The 16,854-nt window shown below is 39.0% G+C and overlaps 1 protein-coding gene across 9 annotated transcripts in view; it reads right to left on the reverse strand.

Moving 5' to 3' along the window:
* The window catches only part of NVL (nuclear VCP like), a 180,067-nt gene that overhangs the window by 144,158 nt on the left and 19,055 nt on the right, over positions 1-16,854 (reverse strand). For all 9 annotated transcript variants that reach the window (XM_059875668.1, XM_059875672.1, XM_059875671.1 and 6 more), the window contains 5 exons: positions 16,741-16,842; positions 14,494-14,611; positions 7,814-7,958; positions 3,134-3,398; positions 1,661-1,879 (listed from right to left, as the gene is read on the reverse strand). In XM_059875668.1, the coding sequence (XP_059731651.1) occupies positions 1,661-1,879; positions 3,134-3,398; positions 7,814-7,958; positions 14,494-14,611; positions 16,741-16,842 (849 nt within the window). The remainder of the gene's footprint in view (positions 1-1,660; positions 1,880-3,133; positions 3,399-7,813; positions 7,959-14,493; positions 14,612-16,740; positions 16,843-16,854) is intronic.

Raw genomic sequence — 16,854 nt, forward strand, 5'->3', positions numbered from 1 at the left:
TTCAAACTGTATTCAGAAAAGGCAGAGGAACCAGAGATCATATTGCCAACATCTGGTGGATCATCAAAAAAGCAAGAGGTTCCAAAAAAATGTCTGCTTTATTGACTATGCCAAAGCCTTTGACTGTGTGGATCACAACAAACTGTGGAGAATTCTGAAAGAGATGGGCATACCAGACCACCTGACCTGCCTCCTGAGAAATCTATATGCAGGTAAAGAAGCAACAGTTAGAACTGGACATGGAAAAACAGACTGGTCCAAATTGGGAAAGGAGTATGTCAAGGCTATATATTGTCACCCTGCTTATTTAACTTAAATGCAGAGTACATCATGAGAAACGCTGGACTGGATGAAACACAAGCTGGAACCAAGATTGTCAGGAAAAATATCAATAACCTCAGATATACAGATGACACCACCGTTACGGCAGAAAGTGAAGAAGAACTAAAGAGCCTCTTGATGAAAATGAAAGAGGAGAGTGAAAAAGCTGGCATGAAACTCAAAATTCAGAAAACGAAGATCATGGCATCTAGTCCCATCACTTCATGGCAAATAGATGGGGAAACAATGGAAACAGTGACAGATTTTATTTTTGGGGCTCCAAAATCACTGCAGATGGTGAGTGCAGCCATGAAATTAAAAGATGCTTGCTCTCTGGAAGAAAAGTTAGACAGCATATTAAAAAGCAGAGACATTACTTTGCCAACAAAGGTCCATCTAGTCAAAGCTATGGTTTTTCCAGTAGTCATGCATGTATGTGAGCTTGGACTATAAAGAAAGCTGAGCACTGAAAAATTTATGCTTTTGCCCTGTGGTGTTGGAGAAAACTCTTGAGCGTCCCGTGGACTGCAAGGAGATCCAACCAGTTCATCCTAAAGGAAATCAGTTCTGAATATTCATTGGAAGGACTGACGCTGAAGCTGCAACTCCAATACTTTGGCCACCTGATGCAAAGAACTGTCTTATTTGAAAAGACCCTGATGCTGGGAAAGACTGAAGGCAAAAGGAGAAGGAGATGACAGAGGATGAGATGGTTGGATAGCATCACTGGCTCAATGCACATGAGTTTGAGCAAACTGGGAGTTGGTGATAGACAGGGAGCCCTGGCATGCTGCAGTCCATGGGGTTGCAAAGTGTCGGACACGACTGAGCGACTGAACTGAACGGAAATGGATTGGAAATCATTAAGGAACCATGAAGGAGCATGAAAGTGGAAAAGAGTAAATGAAAATTAACCGAAAGTTTCATGGGCACTAAAACTGTTTTGATCCCAATGAGTGTGACTGAGCTCAGAAAGTATTTCTCAAACAATTTATTCTTCATTGAATCCTAAATCTTTTTCTCTTTAAACCTCAGTGCCATAGAATTCAAACACAACCAAAAGAGTAAATATAAAACAAATCTCAGAAGAATGAAAAGCCATCACTGGGGTGTCACAATAATACCATTGTGTTGTTATACAATAATGATTATTATCGTATTATCATACAATAATAATTATATTATTATAATTGATATATTATTATGTAATAATAATATTACAAGAGAACCTATCACAGAAAGTCTATCATCATGCCAATTTAGATATATAACCCAGTACACATGCATGGCTGTTTAGGCATCACACACACCAACAACATTTAGTGGCAGAAACACCTACCAATATCGCCATGGTGAGCTCTTCTCTAATGTCTTCCAGGGCACCAATATCTGCCCATGTCACATTAGGGACAGTGGCAAAGCCCTCCCTTTTGGCAGAGGGTTGGACAGACGACAGAGCAACAATGAAATCATTCAACTCAATGCACAGTCCTTTAAGCTGCTCCTCTGAGAGGGGATCTTGGTTCCTTAGCAACCCCAGCAGCCTTTGTAATTCTTCCTTAAAGGAAACAAATGAGGGAAAAACTGAAAAACCACAAAGCTTGTTGAAAAAGTTACTATTTACACTTAGTGTAACATTTCTGTAAGGTATATAAACCTCTATACATTTTAATAATTTTCTTCATTGATATAGGTCATTTCTTTTGCTCTGATTTAGTCAAGAAAAGATATATCAACTATTAACAAAGATAAGAAAAATAATCTTTATATACTATACTAGGGCATGAGCAATTGGTAAATATTCATTTCAACAACCACATATTTCCAATTTTCACTTTTTACATATTCAAGAAACAGGTGAATTTTGATAAAAATCCTAGCTTACATGCACTATTATAAAAGGAATAAGTCTATCATTATTACTAACAGATATCCTTTTGGTTCCAAACGAGTAAGAAAGAAACAAATGATTTGAAAACCAAAGACCTGGATCTAAGCCCCTGCTCTGGAAAGTAGAGGCCACGTGGCCTCAGGCAAGTCACCATCTCTTAAGCTTCATTTCTTTGACTATAAAATGGGGACAGGAATGGTATTTATTTGATAAAGTTATATGGATCAAATTATATAAAATCCCCCTGTTCAAGCTATAAAATGCTATATAAGTGTTATATTGAGTTTTCATGACTCACAAGACTCAAAATTTTAACAGATCTTAGATGATAAACATCCCCCTCACATTCCCAGCACTGTCCCCTAGTTGAAGTAGGGCCAAGGATATGGTTATGTCAGCAGACTATTTTAGTCTGCCTAACAAAAGATAACCTGGAATTATAACCAAATGTCAATGTTATCACAGGAGTTGACAAATTTTCTGGAAAGAATTAGAGAGTAAACACCAGAGACTTTGTGAGTCGTGCACTCTCTGCTATACAGACACCTATGAGAATCCTGCTGTCACGTATGAAAACAGAAAAAGAGTCTACATCAATAAATGAGCATGCCTATGCTTCAACAGAATTTTAATTTACAAAAACAGGAGGTAAGCAGGTGGGCCACAGCGTGCCACAGTGTGTCAACTCCTGCTCTAGACCTCATAATCATTATTACAAAGGGAATTTATTTGGAATCAACTGAAAAAAGTAAAACTTGTACTTCAGAAATTTTACATATACTGGGTATAACAATTATTTTAAAGACACAGTTCCAGTGAAACAGAAAATCGCAAACTTCAACTACACTGACACCTGCCTGCTTTTAAGGTTAACACAAATTAGAAACATTCAAATGGAAAGTTTAAGGTCATTTAAGGTACCTGGATAGGAAGCACCTGTGTTTTAGAAGTGGGTTCAGCCCCAGTCCTTTCTTCCTGGTCTCCTTCAGAGGGCGAAGCTTCAATCTCAGGATTTTTCTTGTGCTGCCCCTGCAGCTCCATTAAGACCCTATTGACTGCACACATGGCTGCCTCTCGGCAGAGTGCCATCAGGTCAGCACCAACAAAGCCCGGCGTGAGGTGTGCTAAGTGACGAAAATGAAAAGTTTCAGGAAGTCTTAGTTTTCTGCACAAAGTTTGAAGTATTCTGTGGAAAAGACAAGGAAAAGAAATTGAGATTCCTAATCTACTAGTAAAAATAAGTCACCAAATATATTTATGGGGACTCCCCTGGTGGTTCAGACGGTAAAATCTGCCTTGCAATGCAAGGGACATGGATTTGATCCCTGGTCGGGGAACTAACATCCCACATGCCACGGAGCAACTAAGTCCCCACGCCGTGACTACTGAGCCCCCGGCCACAACTAGAGAGAGTCCACGCACCAAAACAATAAAGATCTCATGTGACACAACGAAGATACTGAGTGCTGCAACTAAGACTCGACACAGCCAAATATTAAAAACTATATATGTTTATGGAAGTCTTTCTTCTCTGTCAATGGTATTATAACGGACACAACTTAAGATCAAACAGTTCACTTAACAGACATAATGTAAGATCAAATAGTTCACTTATTTAACAAATGCTAACTCTCTAATATATATCCCACCTTATTCTATTAGGGATTAAGTTATAAATTTCTGCTGTATTAGACAACAGAATAAAAAAATAGGTTTTTAAAAAATATTCTGCCTATAAGAGTTTGACAGTATTACAGAAGAAATAAGATAAATGATTTATAAGAATGTAAGGTAAATTCTTTTAGAGTAAATTAAACAGACATCTGCCAAAAATAAAAAAAGCCTCTAAACTCAAACCATTAGCTTTATTCATCACAAAAAGTTATGCTGATACAAACTTTAATACCCAATCCTATATTAGGACAGTTATTTCTCCAATTTCATCTTTATTTACTGCTGATCCCCTGTATTTCATGTGTGAGAAACTTTGCTGAACTCAACTGGCAACATGGTATGTGTCAATGAAATGTGGACTTCTGGATAATTATTATCACTAAAAGTGAAAAAGTGAAGTCACTCAGTCGTGTCCGACTCTTTGTGACCCCATGGACTGTAGTCTACCAGGCTCCTCAGTCCATGGAATTTTCCAGGCACGAGTACTGGAGTGGGGTGCCATTTCCTTCTCCAGGGGATCTTCCAGACCCAGGGATCAAACCTGGGTCTCCCACATTGCACACAGATGCTTTACCGTCTAAGCCACCAGGGAAGTCTATTATCACTAAAGGAATACTTAAAATAAAAATTTAAAAATAGTAAAGATATTCTGGACAAAAGGTCTGATACCAGACCACCTCAGTTTGAAGTCAGCTCTGCCACTCTGTGTTACTTCATTTCTGTGCTTTAGTTTTCTCATCTGTTAAGTATAATTATAATAGCACTTAATCATAGGGATGTTAGGTGAATATATGCAAAGGTGCCAGAACACTGGCTGATGCACAGTAAGTTCCCAATAAATGTTGATTATTATTATTTAGATATTGTGATATTATACATTAACCTGGACAAAATAACATGTTGTGAAATTTCCAAATGTGTAAGAGAAACAAATAGTTTAATATGTCAAGCTACTGGACAATAAGTTATAGAAACACCCTTTGGGATCATGTAAGTGAACAGAAGAGAAGCAGATGAACATTACTTATAAATGAAAATTTTCACTTAGATACTGTAAATAGTAGGAGTGAAGGAAAAGTTCATTATAGAACTACTTCCTAAAAAAAAAAAAAAAAAAAAAAGAACTACTTCCTGGGGTTCCCTGGTGGCTTGGTGGTAAAGAATCTGCTTGCCAATGCAGGAGACACAGGTTGGATCCCCGATCTGGGAAGATTCCACATGCTGTGGAGCAACTAAGCCCATGTGCCAAAAATACTGAGCCTGTACTCTAGAGCCCAGGAGCTGCAATTACTCAGCACACGGGCTACAACTACTGAAGCCCACAACCTAGAGCCCCTGCTCCACAACAAAAAAGTCCACAGCAACGAGAAGCCTGCACACCACAAGTAGAGAAAAGCCTGAGCAGCAACGAAGCCCAGCACAGCCAAAAATAAATAAATTTAAAAAAAAAGAACTACTTCCTCAAAACACAGATCTGATTTGCTACTATGCATAAGAATACTAAGAAATTTAGAATGTTAAAAAAAAATAGCTAACATAAAATAAATATCATCCTTTTTTCATTAACAGTCTACTCCTAAAAAAATGTTAACTTTGGTTATCATACTATGGAAACTCCTCAGATGGTAAAGAATCTGCCTGCAGGAGACCAGGGTTCAATCCCTGGGTTGGGAAGATCCCCTGGAGATGGGAATGGCAATCCACACCAGTATTCTTGCCTGGAGAATCCCCACTGACAGAGGAGCTTCGTGGGCTATAGTCCATGGCGTCGCAAAGAGTCAGACACAACTGAGAGACTAACACTGACATGGAAACTCCAAAGGAGGAGAAAATTACCATTAAGAGATTTCCAGTTTTAAGACAGTTGAGTAAAGAGGCTGGAGCAGGTGGCCTGGACTCAGAAACTGAGCTCTACACTGTCTACAGCATATCAGCTAGCCCTGGAAGAAAAGTCCCGTAGCATCAGTTCCCCTATTCTGTATTGACTGATGGGTCACTCAGCCCAGATTCAAGAAGAGGAGACACAGACCCACCTCCCACTAAGAGGAGGACCGAGAATTTACAAATATATGCTTTAAAACTGTCACAATAATGAACCCTCATGTTTTTAATCACTCAGTTTCAATAATTATCAACATTTTCACAGTCTTATTTATCCCCTACTTTTTTTTCCCTCTGGAGTGTTTTAATGCAAATCCCAGGCATTATGTCATGTCAACTATAAATATGTCCGTATCTAATGACTAAAGGCTTTTTAAAGGAGATTAAAGGGACATGCCAACTACATGGCAGGTTTGTTCCTTTATTCTAGGTTTTAAAAAAATGAAAGATTAAAAGAACAATGGACATTTGGGGGCAACTGGGAAAATCAGAATAGATTGTACTGAGTAATATTATTATCAGTGTTAAGTTTATTTACTGTGGAAAATGGTATAGTTACACAGAAGTATTTACAGCTAAAGTATCATAATTTCTTCAACTATCCTTCATGTGGGCTGGCAAAAAATAAAGATATATACACATGCGCACACCCATACACACATGATGTTTTTACATAAAGAGTGAAATCAAACATAGCAAAATGTTAACAAGTGGTAAATTCAGCTAAACATACATATATTTATTGTATTATTCTTTCAACTTTTCTGTAGGCTTAAATATTTTCAAAATATGACTACCTAGGAAAGCCCTTTAAGGACTCGACTGAGTGGATCAAGGAACAATTTTATCTAGTAGGGATGGTGGGCTTTACTGTGTCTATGTCTCTATTATGATGAAGTTTGACACTTAACCAAAAAAAAGATTTGATAAAGGATACAGGCCTTATTTTTCTTTCAGTATCGTAAACATCCTAAAAGCAAGGGTTTAGAATTCTTTATATTCCTTACATTACCTATCCCATTAGTATACATATACTATATGCTTAATACACGTTTCCTAAGTAAATACAAACAACTTAACTTGAATAGTTGAGTAACCGTTTAAAGATTATATTAATACACGTGAGAACACAATGAGCATACCTATAGATGACGCTGAATACAACAGCTGAGGAAGCAACTGCCAATCAGTCAAAAGCTGAAGCCACATTAAGTATTAGCAAGAAGGGAAGGATGACCTCTTCTTCCTAATGCTTTCTCCTGCCCAGTGTCTTCTGGTCAGTTTTGTGTTCAGCACTCATGAAGTCTCCTGTTCATCTCTACCCGTCTTCCCTGTCCCCATGCCTATCCTTTCACTATATACCACTTTCCCTAAAAGCTGCTAGTAAGCGTGTGCAGCAATTTAGTGTCATGAACTTAAGCTGAAAGTCATTATAAATACAGTATTTCAGAACACTTCTTTACTAGATTTCCTTTACTCCACTGCCTGAACAGTGCCTCCCCAGATATTTTTGTTATTGAGATGCTGGTGGACACCTCTCTGCTCTGTGGACATTCAAACCCAATCACTAGGAAAGGGTGGTCTTACAGCAGGCAGACAGTTCCCAACTCTCTGGCTGCCCCTTAATTATCTGTCAGGGAGCTTATAGTTTTAGGCAGATTAGTGCAACAGGTTAAAATACGGTACTCAGATTTAACCCACATGTGAACCAATGAGCACTATTCCATAGCTCTAAACACTCTCCCTAGGCTGACAGCCACCTAAAAAACAAAAGACATTGTTAATAAGATCAGACAAATGAGTGTGGACAGAAGTCCATTATCACTACTGGAAAAGCAGCCTGAAACCACTGCAGTATTAGTGAGTAAATTGTTTTCTTAAGCATTAATTTAATGTGGGCTTTTTCCTTTCCAAATCAATTTCATTGGCACATAAAGAAAGAGATAAGAGAGAAAGAAGGCTTCATGGCATTTCTCACCCCTCATTTTCAAAACACGCAGTTCAGATGACATAGTGGCATACAAATTTCATTCTCTAAGAGTATACCTTTCTCTGGACGCTTCATCTGGGATACCTAGGCATATTTCTCGGTCGAACCTTCCTGCACGTCTCAAAGCAGGGTCTAAGGAGTCTGGTCGGTTGGTAGCTCCAATGACTAGGACCCGAGCTGTAGCAGCCACATTATTCAGATCTAGTAAGAACCAGACAGAGGATGAGTGGTGAACAAGACACTTGACACTAAGGGTACTAATGTTATCCAAGTTATTAAGTGGTTAGAGAGAAAGTATTACACAATGACAATTATATATTATATATATGAATATAAAACATAACATTTAACATTTACCATTTATTAAATGCCTAATATGTGAAACGGAGAAGGCAATGGCACCCCACTCCAGTACTCTTGCCTGGAAAATCCCATGCATGGAGGAGCCTGGTGGGCTGCAGTCCATGGGGTCACTAAGAGTTGGACACGACTGAGCAACTTCACTTTCACTTTTCACTTTCATGCATTGGAGAAGGAAATGGCAACCCACTCCAGTGTTCTTGCCTGGAGAATCCCAGGGACGGGGGAGCCTGGTGGGCTGCCGTCTATGGGGTCCCACAGAGTCGGACACGACTGAAGCAACTTAGCAGCAGCAGCAGCAATACGTGAAAGATGTGAGGAAAATACAAACTTTGTCCTCAAGCAACTCAATCTATTTGAAGCACAGGAAGTATACATGCAGGTCAGGAAGCAACAGTTAGAACTGGACATGGAACAACAGACTGGTTCCAAATAGGAAAAGGAGTACGTCAAGGCTGTATATTGTCACCCTGCTTGTTTAACTTCTATGCAGAGTACATCATGAGAAACGCTGGGCTGGAAGAAGCACAAGCTGGAATCAAGACTGCTGGGAGAAACATCAATAACCTCAGATATGCAGATGACACCACCCTTATGGCGGAAAGTGAAGAGGAACTAAAAAGCCTCTTGATGAAAGTGAAAGAGGAGAGTGAAAAAGTGGGCTTAAAGCTCAATGTTCAGAAAACGAAGATCATGGCATCCGGTCCCATCACTTCCTGGGAAATAGATGGGGAAACGGTGGAAACAGTGTCAGCCTATTTTTTGAGGCTCCAAAATCACTGCAGATGGTGATTGCAGCAATGAAATTAAAAGACGCTTATACCTTGGAAGGAAAGTTATGACCAACCTAGACAGTATATTGAAAAGCAGAGATATTACTTTGCCAACCAAGGTCCACTTAGTCAAGGCTATGGTTTTTCTTGAAGAAGGAAATGGCAATCCACTCCAGTACTCTTGCCTGGAAAATCCCACGGACGGAAGAGCCTGATAGGCTACAGTCCATGAGGTCGCAAAGAGTCGGACACGACTAAGTGACTTCACTTCACTTAATGGTTTTTCCAGTGGTCATGTATGGATGTGAGAGTTGGACTGTGAAGAAAGCTGAGCGCTGAAGAATTGATGCTTTTGAACTGTGGTATTGGAGAAGACTCTTGAGAGTCCCTTGGACTGCAAGGAGATCAAACCAGTCCATCCTAAAGGAGATCAGTCCTGGGTGTTCGTTGGAAGGACTGATGCTGAAGCTGAAACTCTAATACTTTGGCCACCTCATGTGCAGAGTTGACTCATTGGAAAAGACCCTGATGCTGGGAGGGACTGGGGGCAGAAGAAGGGGATGACAGAGGATGACATGGCTGCATGGCATCACTGACTCGATGGACCTGAGTCTGAGTGAACTCCGGGAGTTGGTGATGGACAGGCAGGCCTGGGGTGCTGTGATTCACGGGGTTGCAAAGAGTTGGACACAACTGAGCGACTGAACTGAACTGAAGTATAAACAAAGCACTGCAGTGATACAATGGAAGATATTATGAATTCAGACTGAGGAATCAGGAAGAACTTAGGGAGCAGGTAACATTCCAAAAAGGCTTAAAGGGTGGATAGGCTATTAACAAGGAGACATAGGCTAATGAAATCGTACATGGAAGAAAGAGAATGAGTGAAAGCACAGAGGTACAAACAGCTGTGCCATGTTTAGACAGGGAGAGTGGTCCACCATCAGGAAGTCTGGGCAAGACACAGTAGTAAGTATCTCAAACACACTCGTGGCACTGAGACGGGGGAATACAACATAGCCTCCAGTTGCTCTGGCAACTAATTTAGTCACAGATTTTTATTCATGGACAGAATACAGGGCCTAAAGTGTGCCTTCCACAAGCATTATTTCTCACAACTGAACCAGAGTGGACTAGCGGAGAGACTGAGGTTTACACACCAACCACGCCGCCCCCTGCCCCACACACAGGTAATGGCTAACGAAGTCCTCTAACAGTCAAGTCATGAGAAGTTTATAGAACATTCTTTTGCCAACAGAAGCCACGAAATGTTTTTCTGTTAAGATGTGTGTTTTGGAAAGATAACTCTAATAATAATTTTGAATGGAATAAAAAGGAATAAATACAAGAGTTTGCTGTGATTTGAATACAATAATCAGGTAACAGATGAGTGAAGGCAGGCACAAAGGAAATAAAAAAGAAAACCCCAATTCAAGGTCCAAGTTGTAGATGACATCAAAAGCACTACACAAATGATTCAATGTGAAGGAGGAAGAGAAGGAAGAGACAAAGACAACTCAGTCTGGAAGCTGTTACCTTAAATATGGAATACAGAAGGCGGGTCAGACAGCAGGAAGGGCCACAGGCGAAGCCAGTGGACCCACTGAGTATGAGGGGACGTGGGACACTTACCTGCAAGTATCTAGCAGGCAGCGGTGAACATGGGTTGGAAGTTTATCAGAAATGAAGGTTAGAGATGTAATTTCAAAGTTTTCCAAAGATGAGCTGAACAGGAGATAGCTGGAAGTAGGGAGAGGGCAAGAAGAAAAGAAGATCAAGTGTGAAACCGTATGGAATATCTTTCTTTAAAGGATGGGGAAAAGGAGGCAAGTAAGAGAAAGTGTTAGAGAGCTATCAGAGAACAGGAGAAGGACAGTGTGTTACTCAAGTCAAGTGTGCTGACACCTGTAAGGACAAGGTAACAACAGTATCAGATGCTCCCAGACCCACTGCTAACACTCACTGGGTGCTTGCCCTGGGCCAGCACTACTCAGTAGAGTCCCTTCCACCAGTTAACTTTAAGAGGTGGGTTCAGAGGGGTGAGGGCTAAAAGCACGCCCAAAGATGTGGCCAGTGGTAACTGTCAATGACCTTTCTGGGATTAGTTTCAGTGAATGGCAGAGGCAGAGAGACAATTACATGGGTGGGGTTACAAAACAGAACCAAATTAGAAGCATTTAGTTGGCAGTAATTACTCTTTGAATAAAGAAAATATGCATAAGGTGTGTCTTTAAGTGAGACAGGAAAGCTCTTTAACACTTTTTGAAAACTGAAGAAAGGGAATCAGCTAAAAAAAAGAGACTCATATGCTACAAAAGGAGATCCGTGAACAAAGAGACCTATATTTCAAAGGTAACAAGGTGACACCCCGTAATTGAGGTAGCACCATGAGTTACAAACTTGCAGTCACAGCAAGATGTTCTCATAACTGAACCCTTCCTGCACTAATGCTGGCACAGAGCCAAAGCTGTTCCCCTGCTAATTCAGGGGTGCTTTCATTCTCAGAGCTAGAAACAATGACCAAGGGTAGCAGTCAGCTTCCTTTTCCTAGTTCATGTTGCTCAGACAATATAGTCTTGGTGATGAGTTCTGAACACAGCAAGGGTTAGTAACAGAATTCAAAAAGAACAATCATGGAAATCTGTTAAATCTTCAGTAATGAAAAAAATCCTTCCCCAGGAAATCAATACTTAGCAACATAAAGGTTGCTTCAAAAGCTTCTAGAAAGATAAAAATCAGACCTCAGCTAGGATTGGCCATCCACTATAAGACAAACTTCATTCCTTTTCTCCCTCTTCTAGAGGACTTGATCTTTTAAACTGAAGTTACATTAGCCAAAAGAATGAATTTCTGAGTATTTAAAAAAATGAAGCTTCAGTTCTTTTTACAGAGTTAATAAAAAAACTAGTTAACACGTTTCTTGGGTAACAGCTCTCATAAATAAAGCATTCGTGAGTAGGTCATTAATTGTATGTGTAAATAAATATCCGGATTCTAGCTGATACTTTGCCAATGACTCAGTTTGCATCTGGCCTTCAGCTGTGTATCAGTTTTCTCATAAACAAATGGTATTTTTAACATCCTTCACATGTCTTAGTAATTAGAATTACATCTGAGTTTCGTTATTAAAATTAGAATTTTTTTTAAAGTGGTCTTAATTATCTTGTTACATATTAACTTACTTAAGAGTTTTAACTTACTACAATTTCAGATTTATAAACTCTGAATTAATAATGTTTTTACAAAATTCTCAAACTGTAGGAAGAAAAATGACTACAAGTCACAGGTTATTTGGGGAGAAAGAAACAAGCCCCCCAAAATCAAGTTCCTCTGCAGAATTTATGATTGACACCTCTATCCAACACTTTATTTCCTGTTTTGTCTCACTCTTGTTCCGCCTCAGCACTGAGAAGTATCAAAGAAAAGGGAGGGCTGAAACCAAGCAAGATCCTGCTGGGCTTTCCTGGGTACAAGCCCCTCCATGTCCTCTGCTTCTTGTCTGGTCCTCCCAGAGTTCTAAAAAGTGAACTCAAGCAGCTAATAATTAGAACAAGGGAGTCACAGGAAGGGATATACAGATAACAATCTGTAGGGATCTTTGAGTTGTTCTATAGCAAGTAAGACCCTCTACCCAGTGGAGCACAGTGACTACATGCCGACCACAAGCAGAGAGACCCCAGACTGGCTGATGATTAAGATTCCCGAAACATCACCATGCCACCAACCAATCAGAAAAATGTCCCAAGAGCTGATTTCACGCACCCTGAAACCCTCACCTCTAACGCTGCCTTTAAAAACCCTTGCCTGATAGCATCAGGGATTTGGGTCTTTCAAGCATTCGCTACCTACTCCTCTTGCCTGGTACCGTGCAATAAACACCGTACTTTCTTTCACCACAACCCAGCGTCAGTAAATTGGCTTTGCTGGGCGTCATGCAACTGGATCCAAGTTCAGTTCAGTAACAGGCTGACTATGTAAATTGAATTGTTTACTGTTTTCCCTATTCTGTTTTAAAAAAGGAAACCTTAAAACATACACAGAGACACACCAAAAACATCAACTAACAGAGCTTTCAGTAATGTTCTAGTAATAAGCAGTCTGCTTAATCCCTATACTTAGTCATTTTTCCACATTTTAATATCTCTGAAATCAGAATGCTTATACTATCAATGTAATAAGCATTATGTCATATTCTGATTGTTGTTATGTCTTTTTCCTTCTCAGATGTACATAAAATGATGGTGCATCTTATGATAACATATTAGCTTCAATAAACTATGGTAATTCATTGAGGTCTGACAGAAAACAACAAAATTCCGTAAAGCAATTATCCTTCAATTAAAAAATAAATTTAAAAAGATGGTAATTCAGAACATAGGCCTTAAGACATTCCAAGAAAATTTTACGTAAGAATAAAACAGCAGAATAAACAACCTACAACCTACCATCACAAGAAATGCAAATTACATATTATTTCAAATTTTCTTATGTACACAAAACATATGCTATTTTCCAGCAGGTAAGATCTAGTTCCAGAAGTTCTACTTGTGCTGATTTCTTTCTTCCAAATTTGTATCCAAAAACCATTAAACAAAACTGAAAAACAAGCTACAGATAGGAAGGAATTGTACTACATTTAACAAAGGATTTGTTTCTATAATATATTAAAATATAGTATTCACTCAAATTTTTAAAAATTCAATCAAAGGGAAAAAGATAAAAAAAGGGATTTTGGAAAGAATATGAAAAGCCAAAAACTATGGCAAGATGATCTACATCAACAGTAATCACGGAAATGCAAATAACAACAAACATGCCACTTTTCATCCCTCAGAGTGTCATAAACTAAAACAATTTAGTGTTGGGAAAAATCTGGAGGAAGGGTGACTCTCGAATAGTACTGGTAAAGACGTAAATGGAAAAGTCTTTTTGGAAAGCAATTTGCCATTTCTTATAACAATTTTAAATGTGTAATCTTTAACCATTACTTCATCTTAGAAAAATTTATGTGTACCAAAAAGGCCCATTTAAGGATATCCCTTACAGTTCACTGTAAAGCAAAATCAAAACAACTTGAATATCCATCAAATGGAAATATTTAAGTACAATATAATGAATTTATTCTAAAGGATACCAAGCAGCAATTAAAAAGAGGTAGATATAAATGGATTAAAATGGCAACATTTGGGCAGAAGGTAGGAGGGAGGGGACATATGTACACCTATGGTTAATTCATGATGATGTATGACAGAAATCAAACCAATGTTGTAAACCAATCATCAATTAAAAATGAAATTTTTTTTTTAAATGGCAACATTTCCAAGATATTATTAAGATACAAAGAGTATAGAATAGTGTGTGTGGTGCACAGTATTGGAAAAAGCAACACAAGATTTTAGTGTATTTACATATGTGTGTAAATGTGTTAAAAATAAATAATAAGACATACTTCAAAAATTAATGATATAATTTTTTATGAAAAGAAAAAGATTTCTGCTTTGTACTCTAAGTTTTATGCTACTTAAATATTTCATATCTTCACATCTTACAATATTTTAAAAAAAAAACATTATCTTAAAGTGAATTCACTGTTTCAAACTCACCGTCCATGCAGGTTAGGAGCTGGGCTACAATTCTTCGCTCCATATCTTTTGAAGCAATTTCTCTTTTGGGGGTAATAGCATCAATTTCATCAATAAAGAGGATACATGGTGCACTTGACTAGAAATAAGAAAAAAAATCATAAATGTAAATGTATTCCCTATACTGGTGTGGTTAAGTATATATGTATTTTTCAATCTTAAAGTTCAGAGACCATTCACCAAAAGAACTACCCTAAAGAAAGCAGTTTACACATGTCTTATTGTACCGACTTTCACCAGGAAATGGGGAGACTGGAAAAGAGGGGTACTAGACCATATGTTTATTAAGTACCGGCTGTTATGCATCGTACCAGCATAGCACTGGTTCAGAGCTAGATAAGCACAGAACTAATAACTAATTTTTCCCTTTGTCACTTTTATCCTCATTCATCATTGTCTTCACCATAAACACAAATGTGGTTACCTGTCTTTCTGTTGTACGCCAGTTAACAAACAAATCAAGCTCATTTTGGAAAACAGGTAACGCCTTAAAGAATGTAGCTGTGCTCTGCAGAGTATCCTTCCCACCCTCCACTGCACCTTCTGTACATGCCCACAGCTTTTCTAATGCCAGTCTATGTTTGGCTCACAGGAAACATCCTGACCAGGCCCACCTGTGAATGACTACAGGAAGGAAGAAATGAACACATTCCCTCTGGAGTCTGACTGGAACAAGGACTTTAGCCCTTCTCCTTTTTGGAATTAAAAAAACCTATATTCTAACGCAGGGAGGATGGTTTGGGGGACACTAGTCTATTTTCCGGAGAAGGCAACGGCACCTCACTCCAGTACTCTTGCCTGGAAAATCCCATGGACGGAGGAGCCTGGTGGGGTGTAGTCCATGGGGTCGCTAGGAGTCGGACACAACTGAGCGACTTCACTTTAACTTTTCACTTTCATGCACTGGAGAAGGAAATGGTAACCCACTCCAGTGTTCTTGCCTGGAGAATCTCAGGGACGGGGGGGCCTGCTGGGTTGCCGTCTATGGGGTCGCACAGAGTCGGACATGACTGAAGCGACTTAGCAGCAGCAGCAGCAGTCTATCTTCTGGAGAAGGCAATGGCACCCCACTCCAGTACTCTTGCCTGGAAAATCCCATGGACAGAGGAGCCTGGTGGGCTGAGTCCATGGGGTCGCTAAAGAGTCAGACACGACTGAGTGACTTCACTTTCACTTTTCACTTTCATGCATTGGAGAAGGAAATGGCAACCCACTCCAGTGTTCTTGTCTGGAGAATCCCAGGAACGGGGAGCCTGGTAGGCTGCTGTCTATGGGGTCGCACAGAGTCGGACCGACTGAAGCGACTTAGCAGCAGCAGCCCCAACTACTTGTTAATTTATTGACCTGCCACAGCAAGCAATACAGAGCTTGGACTAGGTAACAAATTTTGCTACTTTCTTACTATTTAAAAAAACATTTTCAAGTACTGGTAAAATATACTTTATCTTCTCAGCTTTGCATTTCAGACGCACTGGCCATATTCACCAGTCCCAGTGTATTTGGGACGCATATGATGACAATGTAAAATTAAACTTATCAGTATTTTTAACTTCTTAACCACAGTGATGACTAGTGACTGGTCAAAGGAGCATGATGTCATAGCCAGTATTTACATGGCTTTTGCTATGTGTTAGACACTACATTAAAAATTTACATAAACCCTTTAATACAATCAACAACCCCATGAGATTTGATCAGTATTATTTGCTAGTAAGGAAACTCAGGGTTAAGAGTGGTTAAATCTCTTGCCCAAGATTACACAATTAGTATGCAGTGGCCTAAGGACTTGAACCTCTGTTTCTAACTTGAAAGTACATTTAACCATAACACTATACTGAAAATAAAACTTCAATGGAATACAAATGTCATCTTCCTCAGAAGTTCTTAAGCAGCCAAATTTTAATGAGTTATAATCAGAATAAAAAAAAAATATCACAAGGATAATCTATTTTTAGCATATCGCTATCAGGTATGACAGTCAGAACTTCTCACCAATTATGTTATTTTCAGATTAAACAGATTATTTTACCCAACAATCTATCAATTAATCTACTTTAAACATTTAGCCATCATGAGGAACAAATTACTACGTTTAGAAAAGAATAGCCAGTGAACATGTTAACAGATACCAACCTTAAAGAAAACAAGAACTTCCATATAGCCTTATACAATCTGACAACCTGACATTATAGTCATTAGCTGACTCACCACAGCTTGTTCAAATAGTTCTCTTAGCTTCTGTTCGGATTCTCCAGACACTCCAGATACAATCTCTGTAGCAGCTACTTTGAGAATTGGAAGATCAAGTTCCTATGCATAAAT

The sequence above is a fragment of the Bos taurus genome, chromosome 16, assembly GCF_002263795.3.
Source record: "Bos taurus isolate L1 Dominette 01449 registration number 42190680 breed Hereford chromosome 16, ARS-UCD2.0, whole genome shotgun sequence".
NCBI lineage: Eukaryota > Metazoa > Chordata > Mammalia > Artiodactyla > Bovidae > Bos > Bos taurus.